The sequence below is a fragment of the Grus americana genome, chromosome 1, assembly GCF_028858705.1.
Source record: "Grus americana isolate bGruAme1 chromosome 1, bGruAme1.mat, whole genome shotgun sequence".
Classification (NCBI taxonomy): domain Eukaryota; kingdom Metazoa; phylum Chordata; class Aves; order Gruiformes; family Gruidae; genus Grus; species Grus americana.
The window spans coordinates 118746046-118761414 of NC_072852.1; the positions used below are offsets into that span (position 1 = coordinate 118746046).

A 15369-nucleotide genomic window follows, 5' to 3' on the forward strand; every position below is an offset into this window, starting at 1 on the left:
TAAAACTTTCAAATATGTCTTGAAGGAGTAGTATAACTGTCAAACTGTTCATACAAGACATTGCAAAAAAATAAGTACTCACCTAATTTTAGCTGTACTGTTAGGAGTAAACCAGTGGCTTTTTCTCCTACCATTTGTAGATAGGAGTGTACAAAAAGGAAAAGCTGCGTAAGCCAAGCAGAAAATCATAAAAACAATTTCAATTGTTTCAAGAGTTCAGCTACCATGGAGAAACTTAAGAGAAAACTAAGATTACTCAATATATTTTGAAGAAAAAGCCTGAATAGAAATCCTAGGTTCATACTCTCTTGAAAACTTAAGAATCTAGCTTCTGATTTTCCATGCATATCCAGTTTAGTACTCCCACATTCAAACAAACATTCTCAGTGCATGTTGTAAATTACATTTATATTATACGTATAGCTTTATTATATGATAGTACCTTAAAAGCAGAGATGCAGCATTACTCAAGAAGTATTTATGTTACTTTTCAATACATGTTTTTAATATCTGATGCTAGCTTTTCAAAGAGAAAAAAACAAAGTCTTTAGGATGATGCAATCTGGATATTACATATCTCACAAATAGATATCACAAATAAGATACTGACATATCAGTATCTAATACTACACACTCTCTTCTCCATTCCTCACAAGGACAAGAGTGCAATGTACTTCCACAGTGACAGGAAGAACAAATTCTGGTTTAATCATTGAATCATTGACATTTCATAAGTGTTATCCATCCTTTGATAAATCTCTGAAAAGAGCTTACTTAAGGCTACGGTTTTTGAGAACAGGTCCCGTTTCTAAATATTTCTTTGGTTTCATTTCCCTGATTTAACCATATTGATAATGTCAGTGATTTGTAATTATTCAGTCAAATAAAGAAACGGGCATTTCACATGGAAAACATTTTCAGAATTGTTCGACACCGTCGGCCCTTCTGACCGGGTCGGGTTTGTTTTTTCACTTTTCAGCACCATCTTAAAGAGACTTATCCAAAGCCACTGAGGCAAATGGGAATGTCTCTAATCCCTTCAGTGGGACTTGGATCTGGCCCAAACCAAATGGGCATTAAAGTTCAGTCATAAAAAATGTTAGTGTCTAACTATTATATGAGCTCGTTGTCAGTAATTAACATGTTTTCTCTTTCCTGCAAGTGCCCATATCAAACAGAAGATACAGCCAAGATGCTCTGTCTGACAACTTTACCAGCTGCACAGCACCCATGCCAGGCAGCAGATACAAAGAAGAGATTTATGATTCCGGCATCATGAAACCCAACAAGATAGAAAACAGGATTCAGCCACCTCACCACCTCATTAAAGAAGAAAACAAGCTAGCTTTTAACAGAGACCTACAAGAGAAAATGAGCATTAATGAAAGTTCTTTTTCAAACTCAATAGCTAACTCCTTGCTGCCAAAATCAGAATGTTTCCAGACTAAAGCTATAGGACAATTAAGTCATCTCCTGCCAATGCCCTCAGTATATGAGCAAACAAGAAGGATTTGTATGAAAGAACCCAAATATGGGCATATTAGTCACCATGCTACAAATCTAGATGAACCGGACAGCGATGAGAGAATGACTGTAAAGCTTGATCATGACTCTGAAAGCGAACGTGTGATGGATGTGAGACCCTCTGGACAAGTTCCATTTGTGCTTCTAAATTATCACCATGTTTTAGCCAAACACGGTACATTTCAAACTTCATCATGTACAGCGACAGGACATGTAGGAGAAAATTATGCATACAATTCCGAGGAAGTAAATACATTTATTTACAAAAACCAAAGCCCCTCATCAGCTTCTTCTCCAGAAACCCACAAGGAATCTGCACTTCCCCATTATATTGGAACTTCTGTAATAATAGCCAATGGAAGGTGACGGTAATAGAGGAGTATTTACATTTAATTAAGAAGCCAAACTGTAATGATTTGCAAAAAGCATGAGAAAACATGGTTACATTTAGTGAGCATAGCTGAAGGTCAATGAGGGGCAGACTCGTGTGTTCCTGGCAAGCCACGTGTAACAGTACCTTCAAGGTCAGGAAAAAACCCTACATCTAGCTTCAGTGCTTCGTTGTCACAGATTAAGCTCTGGTGCCAGTGAGAAGACATGTTACAGATCTTATTTTTGTTATTTTATAGTGTGCAACAAAATTAAATGATAGGTGTTATATGCAGAGATTTATATGAAGAACATTTTTTTTTTCCTTAATCCCTCATCCTCAAAATACATTCAAGATTTTTTTATCATTATCACGAACTATACACTCTAGTTTAGCTATTTTTGACAAGCTGTGTGAAACCTTACATCAACTCTCCACCCACATGTTAAACATCTCGACAAATGAACTTTGTTTAAAAAGAGTGGTGATTTTTTAGTATCCATAATATGGCTGTGCTAACCAAACAGAACTCAGTTTGGAAAAAGCTTATTTATTAATTATCCAAAAGTTTTCAAACTAAATAAATCAAACCTAAATTTGATTTATTTAACATAGATTTCAGTGTTCTGAGGTTGTTACCACCACCATCTATCTTGACAAGGAACTATATGACAAATTAATACATACAAATATACGTATTAAAGGGTTACAGGTCTTGTCATGGCAAATTGGGACAAATCACATAGCAGAAACTAAAGACTATTCCCCATGAAAATGTTGTAGAAAAAGAAATTGGTAAGAAGAGGTGTGTTTCACTGAGTGTTCCAGGAGAAGGCTGTGCAGATTTTCAAACCACCTAGTCAAAAATACATCTTAATAATAGCACCAGAAATCTTTTCTTTATAGTCAAGGGAATAATGAACATTTATGCTTTATTTTAAACTTGCCAGTAGCCTTCTGAAGTTTGAAAGGTTCAGCTTTTAACACGCTGAACTTCCTTAAGCATAAATCTCACTGTCAACACAAAGGAAAGATTAATATTTGACTGATTCCTGCACTTCAGAAATAACGTCAGTGGACAATCCGAACACGGAAAGTCGAAAGTCACTGCGCAACCACAAAAGCCAAAGTTGCACTTGAAGTAAAGCAGAGTTTGAGGACATCGGGGTTTGGAAGGGAACGCTTTGCACACAATCTCGATTTGTGCTAACAAACTGTAGCAAGCAAAAAGCATACAGCACACATTTACATTCTGTCCAGCCTGTTAGGAATAGATTTCCTCCTCTTTTTTTTTACTTCTTCGTAAAGTTTACAGATGAGGAGACATATGGATCTGTGTGGGTTTAATTGACAACCATGAGTCTACTTTGGTTTTCAACCACTTCCCCAAACATTGTGTGCTATCGATAGAACGACGAAAAACAGCTGTAAATACCAACAATAAAGGTTGTTGTAGAGCTGAGTCAGCTGTACTTAGCCCTCTCTTAGCCCAATTCAAGGGTACTTTTTACATTTTTAAAACTTCCTCTCTCTTATCAGAATCTCTCTAGAGAGCCCTTCGCTAAAGCAAATGCTTACCTGGCTTGTGCAAGATGGAAAAATACTTGCTCATGGGTTGCACCTTCTCAGATAAAAACGTAACGAAATACACACTTCTAAAAATTACACGTTCTCCATCTTTTATATGCAGCAATACTAGTCAGTCATCTCCTTGTATGTATGAATATTTATTGCTATGAGTACACAAAACCACTTTGAAAACATATGTTTGAAAACAATTTTCAGCATTTTTATTGCTTCCCATTAAAAGGCTAACAGAAGGCTTTATTACGAAGTTAAACTGTTGTTCACTTGGAAGTTCAGTTGTCTGACTTATTCATTTGCTAAAAAAGCATGAAAAATATCTTTCGTGATAAATACAACAAAAAATATCTCATCGGTCAGTCCCAGCATACCGACTTAAAAAAAGGAAAGCAGAGCCAAACCAGCATATTCACCCACCCAGTGTACCTGCACCCTGGGTTCGCCTAACGCGGGGAAGTTTGCAAGTCTACAGAAATGTTACGAGTGACCATCGCTGTCCTTCTGACTTTACAACTGGCTGAGACACAAGCTGTTTCACAGTGGCTGTCGTTAACAGCCTTCCCAGCCAGTGCTACTAATAAATGGGCCCAATGCCTTAAAAGACACAATTATGCTGAGACTTGTTAATTTTGTTAAATTAAAGCCGTGCCCTGTGAAGGAGTAAGTGACTTTTTTTGCATCACTCAAAAGAAACCTGGTGCACACCTTTCTCATACTACACTTTTCTCTATACCTCATTAGCGGCACTGCCGTGCACAAAGTCAATATCTGGTGTATTTTTCTGTTCTTGTACTTCTCACTATAAAAACATGTTTTCAGGAACGTACAAATTAGGCTTCGGTTACAAAAACCGCCATCGGTATTTTTCAGTAAAATACCACAAAATATTTTTCCAGTGTCTACCTTGTTATTCACACTTCCAGGCTTTACTCAATGTGCCCGAGCAGAGGAGGTGTTCCATCATACTACCGCAGATGTTTTACAGTATGTGATATTCAGGTACATGAACTTTCCTTGTTAGGCAATAACGAATCAATTACGCATTCACGTATGATAATATGGGGTAGGTTTTAGAAAAGACCTCTGATTAAAAAAGCAAATGCGTGAAACATTTTTCCTGCCATTCCAAAATAGAAACAGCAGTTGCATGTTCACATCTGGAATGTCAGTAAATTATATTGAGAAAAAAATAGGACTTTCAGTCAGTTAAACTACAGATGTTCACAGCACACTTGTACTGCAGAAGGCGGCACAGCCATTGGTGGTGGCAATCTTTTTAATAATTGGAAAAAATTATGTCAGAGAAGTGGAGTGTGAATTGGAATATATTACAAAAAATAACTTAATTTCTCTCTACCGTACTTGTGTGAGCCACTACAGATACCTTTGTCATGTGACTTGATAAGATTTTAACTCTTAGTTCAGATCTAGCAAGTAAACAGTATGGAGGAGGAGAGAGAGAAAGAGAACGAGAGAGGGAGTATTTCACCAAAATGTGAAGTTGGAAACGTTAATCCCATGTTGAGGTCTCAAAGTTTTTATCCTACTAATAGAAACAGTGCAAAGTAAGTAAGGCGATAAGGGAAGAGACTTCTCTCCATGTTGTGGTAGTCCTGTAATTAGAAAAAGGGAACTAAAGGAATTTAATGAAATTAAGGACAGCGGGCAATAGATGTAAAAGTGAAGAATGTACCACTGAGAGCAAGTGCAAATGAATGGGAAACCTGCCAGCATACCAACCAGTATTTCTCTAAAAATCACAAAACAGGACACCAAGTATTTTTTCAACATTTTAGTCAATACTTCAAAAACAACACAGAGAAAATTTTATTATTCCATTTTTTTCCTGAACATTAGATTTTGCTTTTTTTTTTTTTATATGATACAGATAAAAGCTATTTGGCAAATGTAGGTGAAAAAGCACGCAAAACAAACAACCTATTAATGCTCAGATCTATATATGTATTCCCTAAAAATGTAAAGCATTTTTGCTTATTTATTATGTAAAACAAAACTGATAAAATGTTAATAAAATCCTGTAGCCAAAGGAAAAGTGAGCTGTTTTTCTTTTTTACTAAAAAACCACAGGGTTTCACAAAGAATAATGTTGCATATTTGAAAATTTATTTCAATTGTAATATGTTCTATATTTGACAGTTAATGTGCTATAAAATACAAGGATTTTATTTATTTATTTATTTATTTATTTATTTATTGTATTTTAGCCACGTTGCATTCTAAAGGAAGATTCTTGTAGAACTGAAAATAACACATAATCGCTAATGAAACGCGCTAATGCAGGATACTCAAGCACGGCACGGGTTTACAATTCTTCCCTGCAGTTCTTTTTTCTCAGCTGTGTGTGACATGACCGCAGCCCGCGGCACGCCATCATTTTCTGACCTCTGTTCTTTCCTCAGTCCAGATTTAATTTCTTTGGTGTCTGATGAGTGCGGTGCATCACAGCAGTAAGGTATGCATGCAAATGCTTTTATCAAACCTGTCACCCCCAGGAATCGGCTCTTTGCAGCACAAATCTTTTTCATGACAGATATTAAGCTGTACTTCCATTTTTTTATGTACACAGCTACCGTATATTCCAAAGGAGTTGCAGAGAGTAATTTTTTAGACAGCTGATGTCTTGCAGCTGACTCAGAAAAAGCAAAGAAATAAAAAATAGTTGTATAATGAAGCAGCAGCGTAAAGAATCAAATGCTTTAATATTATTTCTAGGTAATGGCCCTTGAAGTAGATGATATTTCTTGGGAGATACTTAAAAAAATGCTCTGAAGTCTTACAAAACCTTTTACTAGAAGTGAGATGTACTGCTTGAGCTCTTAAATGTTAAGGACATTATGACTTTTTCAACTCTTTGGAAAGAGCACTGCTGCCGACTGGACACAACCCGCTTACTCCTTCTGAACGCAGACACGTGCCAACGCACCCCGCTTGCTCGGCAGAAGTTTTCCTATCAATGAACAATCTCTACAAATATTTTCACAATGTGTAATGAGAAATGTTGTAACAGAGTCCAGGAGGAAAAAAATGAAGTCACAGAAATATGAACTCCATAATAAATGTTTTTTGAAAGCACTTCATCAAGAAAATAGTTTAAGATATGACATCAGCATCACAATGAAAGAGGTGTTTTACTAATCTAGACAGTCGAATGAAATGAAACATTTTCAGTGCATTACTTCTGGATCTGGAGTTGTCTGATCCTCTCCATACCTATCACCAGAGACACTCTACACCACATTTGTACGTCTTACGTAAAGAACAACCGTAACAATGATTTCCATATGAAAACGTTGTGGATTTCTGGGTGTGCCAAGTTTGGCATAAAGAGAGTAAGATCGCTGGCTGCACTCCCAATCTACCCGAAGGTGAGCGTGATGCAGGCAGGTCCACTCGCTTCTCCCCAGGAGCAGCTGCCAGTCGGAAGGACCTTGTGCAGCTGCTCGCCAGACAATGGACATTTTCTTTGTGAAGTTCTTAAGTTCTTCTGAAGGAAAGGTCAGGTCTCTAACAAACGCTTCATCCAACTCAAGGCCATTTCCTCAAGACAACAGGGAGTTTCGTACACACAGAATAGGCAACTAAAAAGCAGAAGCAAAATTCCCACAGTACCCACCTATGCTGCGACACAGCCATGCTTGGTTAGTTCTCATTTGCAGAAAAGAAGTTCAACACAAAGTTTCTTTCCACGGCAAACATTTTCAGAATAACCTTACAGCCCAGAGCGAGAGAAGAACAAGCTTTTCATTATGAAGGCTATGAAGAAATCCAAAAGAACAACAGCAACCAGGAAATATTGCAGCATTTTACTATTAAAAAACCCATGTGCTGGCTGCCCAGACACTGTGGTAGTGTAGCTGAGCGAAGGTTTGCAGGTCCATTCTGCCCTTCACACAGGAACCTGTTTTATCATTCCCCCCATCATTCTTTTACAGTGCTTGTCCCTAGCGAAGAGAGAGCATATTTTAAGGAAGCAATTCAAGTTAAAACCTGATGCGTGACCCGGCCATATAAAGAAATCTCTACAGGCACTCGAGAGTCTATCTGGAATAAGAGCAAAATCAAAGGTGCTTCCTACAGGCACACCCTACAGTTCCAAAACAGAGACAGTGTTTTAGCTGCAAGTATCAGGTTGAGGTTCAGATCTGAAGTTTTGTAAAACTTTGTGGGTGGAAAAACAGTACCAGCGCTATGCTTCCCACAGCTGACCTGCAGCAGCCTGCGTCGCTCATAAGCTGCTTGAAGGAAAAGGTAGAGAAGTGAAGATGCACAAGGAAGATGTGAGTGTGCGTATGCACACGTACATGCTTTTTTTTTCTATAAGTATACATAAATGGCTGCTTCTTTTTATTTAAACTTTATTAACTCCAACTCAATTTTGATTTGATTATAATATGCATCAATATTTGATTCCTAAATAAAAGTAGCTGCCAAAAATTAGCAGCCCAACGCAGTTTTGAAAGCATCTGGTGGGAAAAAGCGAAAACTGGTGTTCATGTGTAACATTTTAACTATGCCAATTAACAGCTGTCTGCACTCCTCTGTACAGTTCTATGAAATATTGGTGTGCAGTCGATGCAGATCATGGGGGAAAACAAAACAGCAGGGTACAGACAACCAGGCACACAGACAAATCTACTGTGATATGGAGCATAAAATCCTAAATGTAATAGGGACAACTTAATTTCTAGCACTTGTTGCCAAAGCACCTAAACCCTAATATGTGAGGATTACTCTAAATTACCATCACAGACTAGTTTCCTTGTTTTAAGACTTCTTGGCTTTGTAACTGTAACAATCCACCAACATGTTCAGATTGTTTATGAGGTGAACTTTAACCTAAAAAACCCATTTCTGGCTACTAGACAGAAGTCCTTTGTGGAAACCAATTTGGCTGATCCACCTTCAGTAGGGACAAGGTAAGGTAATAAGCAGTGCTGCCTACTTGAGGAAATGAAGCCGGCCACATCACACCTATGACAAACTTTTCATTTGCAGAGAACTGTTTGAAGTGCTGTGGTGGCCAAGCCTCCTGCTGCAAATTCGCCTTGCCCGGGAGAAAAACCCGACAAGCTGCCATCGCACGGAAGCTCCCACATGCCTGCTTCACGGGGCTTTCCAATCATCACCAAGCTGTTACACCTAACCTGGAACTGTACGGCCAGCCCCCAAAGCCGACTTTCAGGTCAGCAGGTGTTAAACCTCTTGCTTTTAATGATTAGCAGCCAAACCAGATGCCCTGCCTTGGGAAAGGGGGTGACGACAGAAACAATGGAAGAGAATTTGGACACAGGTTAACTGCATGTTTTCCCTTTTTCACTGTAGTAGTTGTTTACGGCATGGATTTTAAGAGCTGGGAATCTTCTCATATTTATTCACTTAACTTCATTGCTATTACAATAGAATTACTCTTCAATTCTAAACTACTTAGGACTTCCCTCTCCTGACATGGGATTCTACAGTAACCTGGATAAGTAGATCGCAACTAGGTGATCCACTACTCCAGTGGGCTGTTCTTACGGGGGCTAAAGCCCCTTGGATTACTATGATTCAAATGAGATACGAGGTGATTTGCTCAGATCCAATTTGCTCAGATCTAAGAAGCGCAGAGTACAAATGATTTGGATGACCAACCACAGCTCTTAAGTGCTGATGGGAAACTCTCCAAAAACTCAAGGCAGCCACGAGAGAGCTGCAGACCTGAGACCAAAGCACAGCATGGTAAACTGTTGTACAGGCCCACATGGAGAAGAACCAAATCAGCAAGGCTCTACACTTATACCTGAATTTCAACACAGTGGTAATCCCAGTAACTCAGAAATATATGATAAGCTCTTCCAGCTGTTTCCACTGCAGACAGCACAAAAACCACAATTTAGTTTAAAAAAACATGTAAAAATGTAAATATTGTACAGCATTGTGCTAAAGTACAATAAAAATGCAGAGACACAAAAAGAAAATATGTAGCCACTTCAGTTTCTCAAATACAGTGTGTAAATGAAGAGAAAGCTCTCTTCATTGCAAAGTATCCCTTTGCAATCAGGCTCCTTTTAAAGAATAGCTGCTTACAAAGAATGGCAATACAGATGTGTTTTAAAGTTAATATGAAAGAATAAAGGCCTTTAGCAATCAGATAATTACCTCTTAACTGTTGAAATTATCCATGTCAAAGAGCAAAGATATCAGAAAATCAGCAGAAAAAAAAAATCAAGCTATCAGCTACCCTTTCCACCTTTAAGCAAGTTTAGCTGCTTGGTGGCAAACACTAAAGAGCCTCCCTTCGCGCTGTGAGCTCGGAGGTCTACGAATGCTTTGGGACTATCAGGTTTCTCAGCATGTCAAAAGAGTTGCCGTCTGGGTGCACAGACTCCACACCTTTGCCTTCTTCATGAACTTGAAGGAATCCGTAGTCATCTATCCCGACTATCCATGCAATCGGGCCATCCTCACTGCGGAGACGGACTTGCTTACCGCTGCAAACAAAGACAACCAGATGGTTAGGAATCAATTTATGGAGATTGTACAAATAATTAAAAAATAGCTTAGAGGACTACTGTCTAGCAGAATATTTTTATTTCTCACCTCACTGGTTCCTTATACAGCATGATTTTTAGCAGCATTTTCTACCTGCTTTACTTTATTTCTGTGGAATTAACAGTTAATCTAAACAGTCTGGTTTTTTTAGAAGACATGAGTACAGGAGCTTCATTACTAGCTAAATAAATCATTCCCAATTCCCTTTGTTTTGAGATGTAAAATACCTAGAAGCATTCTTTAGCTCCTACTAGCCCACTGATTTTACTATGTGCTATTTTTGGTCTCCCTTAAAAAAATACATCCTATTTGGGAGTATATTTTAATCAAGTAACTAGTTTTAAAGGCTAGTAAATAGTAGAACTAATAGAAAAAGTAGAAAAAGACGAAATATCCAGGAGTTCTTTTCAACTTTCTGAAAAGAAAGTTTGAGAAGAACATAATACTTACCTGTGTACCCAGTACTTGTAGTAATGAGGAAGAACTCCGTTGGGCCCCTTCTCCTGGAAAATATCTATGAGCCTCTCCAGCACAGTTACAGTTCTTGCAATAAGACAGTCTGCAGTTAAAGCCTTCAGCTTTGTCCCCTCTTCCTTATTAAATTTTGTGATGAGATCATTGATACATATGGTGGGGTTGCTGTTACTCACATTAAATCCAAAGCCTGAAGAAGACAAACCGGAAGAGGACAGATCTATAAATACCAACACTTTGTTACCACCAGAAAGTCAGTACTTTATTCAAACTACTTGATACAAATATCTCTAAGGATGTTTCCAGTAACTGTTTTTCTTCAGTCTCTTACACCTCTAAATCTTCCTACTTGTGTAATTACAAATCTCAGTCTGATTTTATTTGTTTCTTGCCCTTAAAAAGCCGCCTCAAAATTGCAGAAGCAAATCCAGTGCAGTCCTTTCAACAACACACCGTCCTATCGACGAGGGTTAGGAAGATGGTAAGTGATGACTTGCAAGTTGGTTACAATAACATGTAAGTGAGAAATTCTTTTACTCCCTGGAAGCTGACAGGTCATCAGCTAACTGAGAGCAAATCATTGATCATACTCTAAGATGGAGTTTTATCTTTTAGTCTAAAATTTAATTAAAAGACCTTTCTGTTTACTACAGTTAGCTGATTGCATTTTCTGAAAATTAAGCCTTTTTACTCAGCTGATAAGCCTTGTTTGGCTTGCTCTGAAAAGCCCAGAAAATCTAACTTTGCCGTGTAAGGCTCCAGTTTGCTTAATCTATCTTCCCACAGCATATCCTTTAGAAGCCTCAAGTCTCTCACTGAGATTTCTCCAGCTAGAATAACGTTGGCAGAACGCCTTTCTCATTTAAACATGGCTCTTGGGGCCTTTTTTGCAGTCTGCTGAAACAGGCTTTGAGGGATGTAAAGAAATATATTGTATTACCTGTTTATTTTTTTCGCCTAATAATTTGGTTTTTTCTTTCCTCAGACATGTGGGATAAAACCCCAGTCTGTCAATCAGGTTTAGACATGATACACCTCCATCTGCAAGAAAGTCCAGATGCACTGTTTTGTAAATTTGCTATTAATGAGACTATTCATGTATGGAAATAATTCGTATTAACTATGAGGAGAAGGATCTCTTCAGAGGAAAGGGGGTTTTGACTTTCAACTAGTCAGAGAATGCATGCAAAAAAAGCCACAGTGATACCAGTACCAATACATTGATCCTATGGAAATGAGGAGAAATGTATTTTCAGAAAGAGACAAAGGAAAATGAACTGGGAAAGATAATGTGGCATGCCAACAGATTCCAACTCAGCTGTTTACGCTCAAATACAGTACAAGCAAAGAGAGAGTGACTGTGGTCTTTAAGCTGTGATTGGTACTGTTGGGTGCATAACGGGGCCTTTGAGTCCATCTTGCAGGCTCAGGGCACCCAGGCTTGTATGTATGGAGATCACTACTTAGCAATCCAAAAATTGAAAGAGACACGAGAGACATACTGAGATGATGAGCTGAGCTGAGGCAGAAGCATCAGGGGATAAATGCGGTAGCAAAAATGTAGCCAGCTAATTTGAAAAATATTAGGTGGTCAGGACTCTTAGGGTATCTCTGCATCGCCCATGTGAGAAGAGTGAAAAATAAACATTTAGCACCGATCTTGCAGTGTGCTGATGTGGCTAACACATCTTCTGGTTCTAGAGCGAGCCCTGCCTTCAGCATCTGTGCACTCCTCGGACACGCCTTAGCTGCACACAGAGGCAGACGGAGCTTTTGCAGGTCAAGCACGTTGGCTGTCCCTTGCATTCCATTTGTGTTTGGCTGCCTACATGTGTTCTGAGTCTGGCCCCTACATCAGTGAAGTATATTCTTCTGCAGAAGTCTTCTTCCAAAAGTCCCATAACAATTAAGTTCTTAAAAACCCCAACATTTTTTAAAAATCGTAAAATAAAAATATGAACATGAACTGCATCATCTGTGAGGCCTTGAGCACATGGTACAGGTGAAAAGGCAGGTTTGAGTTTCACCTTATTCTTCTGAGGTACTTCTCAGAGCAGTGAAGCCATGTAGAAGATCTTCGATTGTGATCATTACCCTCATATATGGGATACTCTTCATGAGAGCCATGTAAACAGTGAGGTCTAGGAAAAGAATCTGCATGACTGTAGAAAGGGGATGATGCATCTGGCTAACCTTTCCTGTTGTGGAAGTTTGATCTCATTGCTACGACTAATACAAGAAGTTAGATGTCATAAGTCACCCCTACTAATCTCAGTGACATACATCACTGAAATGACAGAAAAGATCCTTGGACTAGTATGTGGCAGGTAAGTTTCAATCTTAGAGACTTCCAGGTGAAGGAAAGTTGATGAAAAGGTACATTTTTGATTGATGCATTATGGTCTAGACAAGTGGTCCGTGTGGTGATGGGGAACTGGCTGACAGGCTGCACCCAGAGGGTGGTGGCAAATACCTCTCTTCCAAACTGGCAACCTGTCAAAAGTGGGGTTCTCCAGGGATCGATATTGGGCCCCACGCTGTTTAATACCTTCATAAGTGATCTGGATGATGGGATCAAGCGCACCCTGGTGAAGTTTGTGGGTGATACTAAACTGAGTGTGAAGGTAGACACTTTGGAAGGGAGAGCCACCCTGCAGGAAGATCTGGATAGGCTGGAAGAGTGGGCTAACAAGAACCTTATGAAGTTCAATAAGGACAAACGTTAAGGTCTTGCACCTGGGAAAACATAATCCTGGAGTGCAGCACAGACTGGGATCCACCTGGCTGGAGAGCAGCTCTGTGGAAAGGGACCTGGGGATCCTGGTCGACAACAAGCTCAATATGAGCGAACAGTGTGCTGCAGTGGCAAAGTAAGCTAACAGGATGCTGGGTTGCATCAACAAGGGCATCACCAGCAGAGATAAAGAAGTCATTATCCCACTCTACTCAGCGCTTGTCAGGCCACACTTGGAATACTGTGTTCAGTTTTGGTCCCCACTACATAAGAAAGATGTAGACAGGCTGGAGAGGGTCCAGAGGAGGGCCACCAGGATGACCAAAGGACTGGGAAGCCTGCCATATGAGGGAAAGCTGAGAGAACTGGGTTTGTTCAGCCTTGAGAAAAGAAGGCTTAGGTGAGTCCTCATCACCACGTTCCAGTACTTAAAGGGTGGCTACAAAGAAGATGGAGACTCCCTTTTTACAAGGAGTCACATGGAAAAGACAAGGGGTAGTGGGTGCAAGTTACTCCCGGGTAGATTCTGATTGGACTCTAAAGAAAAATTTTTCACAATGAGAACAATCAGCCATTGCAATAATCTCCCCAGGGAAGTGTTGGATTACCCAACATCGGACACTTTTAAGATGCAGTTGGACGGGGTGCTGGGCCATCTTGTTTAGACTGTGCTTTTGTCTAGATAGAGCTTTTCCCAAGAAAGGTTTGATCAGGTGATCCTTGAGGTCCCTTCCAACCTGGTATTTTACGATCTATGATCTTTGCCTATACCTCAGACCTTTCACCATCAAGATGACTCCTATGGACATCAGAGAGAATGCATACAGAAAGTTTCCATTTGATTCTGAATGTTTTGGTGTTTAGGGTAAGAAACACAAGGTCCAAAGTAAATATGTAATGTGCAAAGAGATATATGATAAGATGAACTATTTTTGGAGCCATTTTTGCTTTTCTTGTGTTAACCAGAACGGGCTCTGGAAAAACATATGGAAGCAGTAAATGGTTGATGGGGCACAGAGAGACTTTTTAAGTGTCTCAGTGCAACTTCCATTCTGTACATCTACATTATTTACAAAATGAGGACATAACAATTGAACAGAAAATTTAATGGCTGAACATGTTTCACAGAAGGAGGTGATGACTACTTCAACTGTTTTGCTTGTTTGTGCCTTAAAATTTACAGCACCTTGACAGAAACGATATCATGTCCACATTCTCTTTGCAAGATACTGTACTTATCTATTGTGCTACATTCAAATATAAACCAAATGTTATCTTCTTTAACCTTTTAGACTTTCTAAGGAACTTTCATTTAATTTTTTAGACGTAGCAGAGGTAATTACTTTTGGAACCAGAACCTAGAGCTCTGCTGGCAGGTTTCTAAGCATGTCTGACAGATCTGTGCTGCTGCTGGTTAGGGGAAAAACTTTCCTTAACAAATAGCTGGATGATTATCAGACTTGAAATGATAAAAACATCTCAATACTCATTTGTGCACCTAAATGTCTTCCCCTGTTACGGCACTGGGACTTGCTGGAAAGTAGATGTACAGTCTTTTTGAGATTGGCTGTGCTACCTTTTTGGAACCAGCTTTCCAGCTAGACTGTGTGTCTTCACAGTGAACAAACAGATTGTTATTCTTTGCTCCCTGACTCAGCCTTCCCAACTGCTTTGCAAATTTTACTTTTTGAGAGAGCGAAAGAAAGTGATTAATTAATCAAATCACTACTTCACTGCTGCTTCACTAGCAATTTTCCAGTTTCTAGAAAGGTATCAATAGAACAAGTTATGAATAAATTTTAAAAGGATGAAAGGACAAATGCATTACTATGTGTACGTAGCTCTTTCTCTCCTGATTTAAAATGCATGTTCTTTACTTAAGTATCTGTCATCTTGCCAAAAAAAAAAAAAAAATTGAAAAAATTGATACATTTTTCAGTATATTCTACTAGTTTTGCAATATATCAAGGAGACATTTTCCCTCCCTCCTGTAATGCTCTTTCTTTGAACTCCACTGCATCAGCCCAGATGCTTGCATTTACATTTTCCTTGTCAAGCATATGGAATTATTAAGAAGAATGAAAACATTTACTTTTTGTGCTTTCTTTTGATTTAATATTGTGCTTTATTT

At 38.9% G+C, this 15369-nt stretch overlaps 2 protein-coding genes across 10 annotated transcripts in view; one reads left to right on the forward strand and one right to left on the reverse strand.

Annotated features, from left to right (window-relative positions):
• SIM2 (SIM bHLH transcription factor 2) overlaps window positions 1-3907 on the forward strand; it is a 62004-nt gene extending 58097 nt beyond the window's left edge. For 2 of the 3 annotated variants that reach the window (XM_054813827.1, XM_054813826.1), the window contains exon 12: window positions 1163-3907. In XM_054813827.1, the coding sequence (XP_054669802.1) occupies window positions 1163-1890 (728 nt within the window). In that variant the 3' untranslated portion in view covers window positions 1891-3907. The remainder of the gene's footprint in view (window positions 1-1162) is intronic. The other variant, XM_054813828.1, reaches the window with a different exon arrangement.
• Window positions 3908-6026: 2119 nt separating this feature from the next.
• The window catches only part of HLCS (holocarboxylase synthetase), a 129664-nt gene continuing 120321 nt past the window's right edge, over window positions 6027-15369 (reverse strand). For all 7 annotated transcript variants that reach the window (XM_054813818.1, XM_054813819.1, XM_054813821.1 and 4 more), the window contains 2 exons: window positions 10481-10694; window positions 6027-9969 (listed from right to left, as the gene is read on the reverse strand). In XM_054813818.1, coding sequence (XP_054669793.1) covers window positions 9798-9969; window positions 10481-10694 — 386 coding nt within the window. In that variant the 3' untranslated portion in view covers window positions 6027-9797. The remainder of the gene's footprint in view (window positions 9970-10480; window positions 10695-15369) is intronic.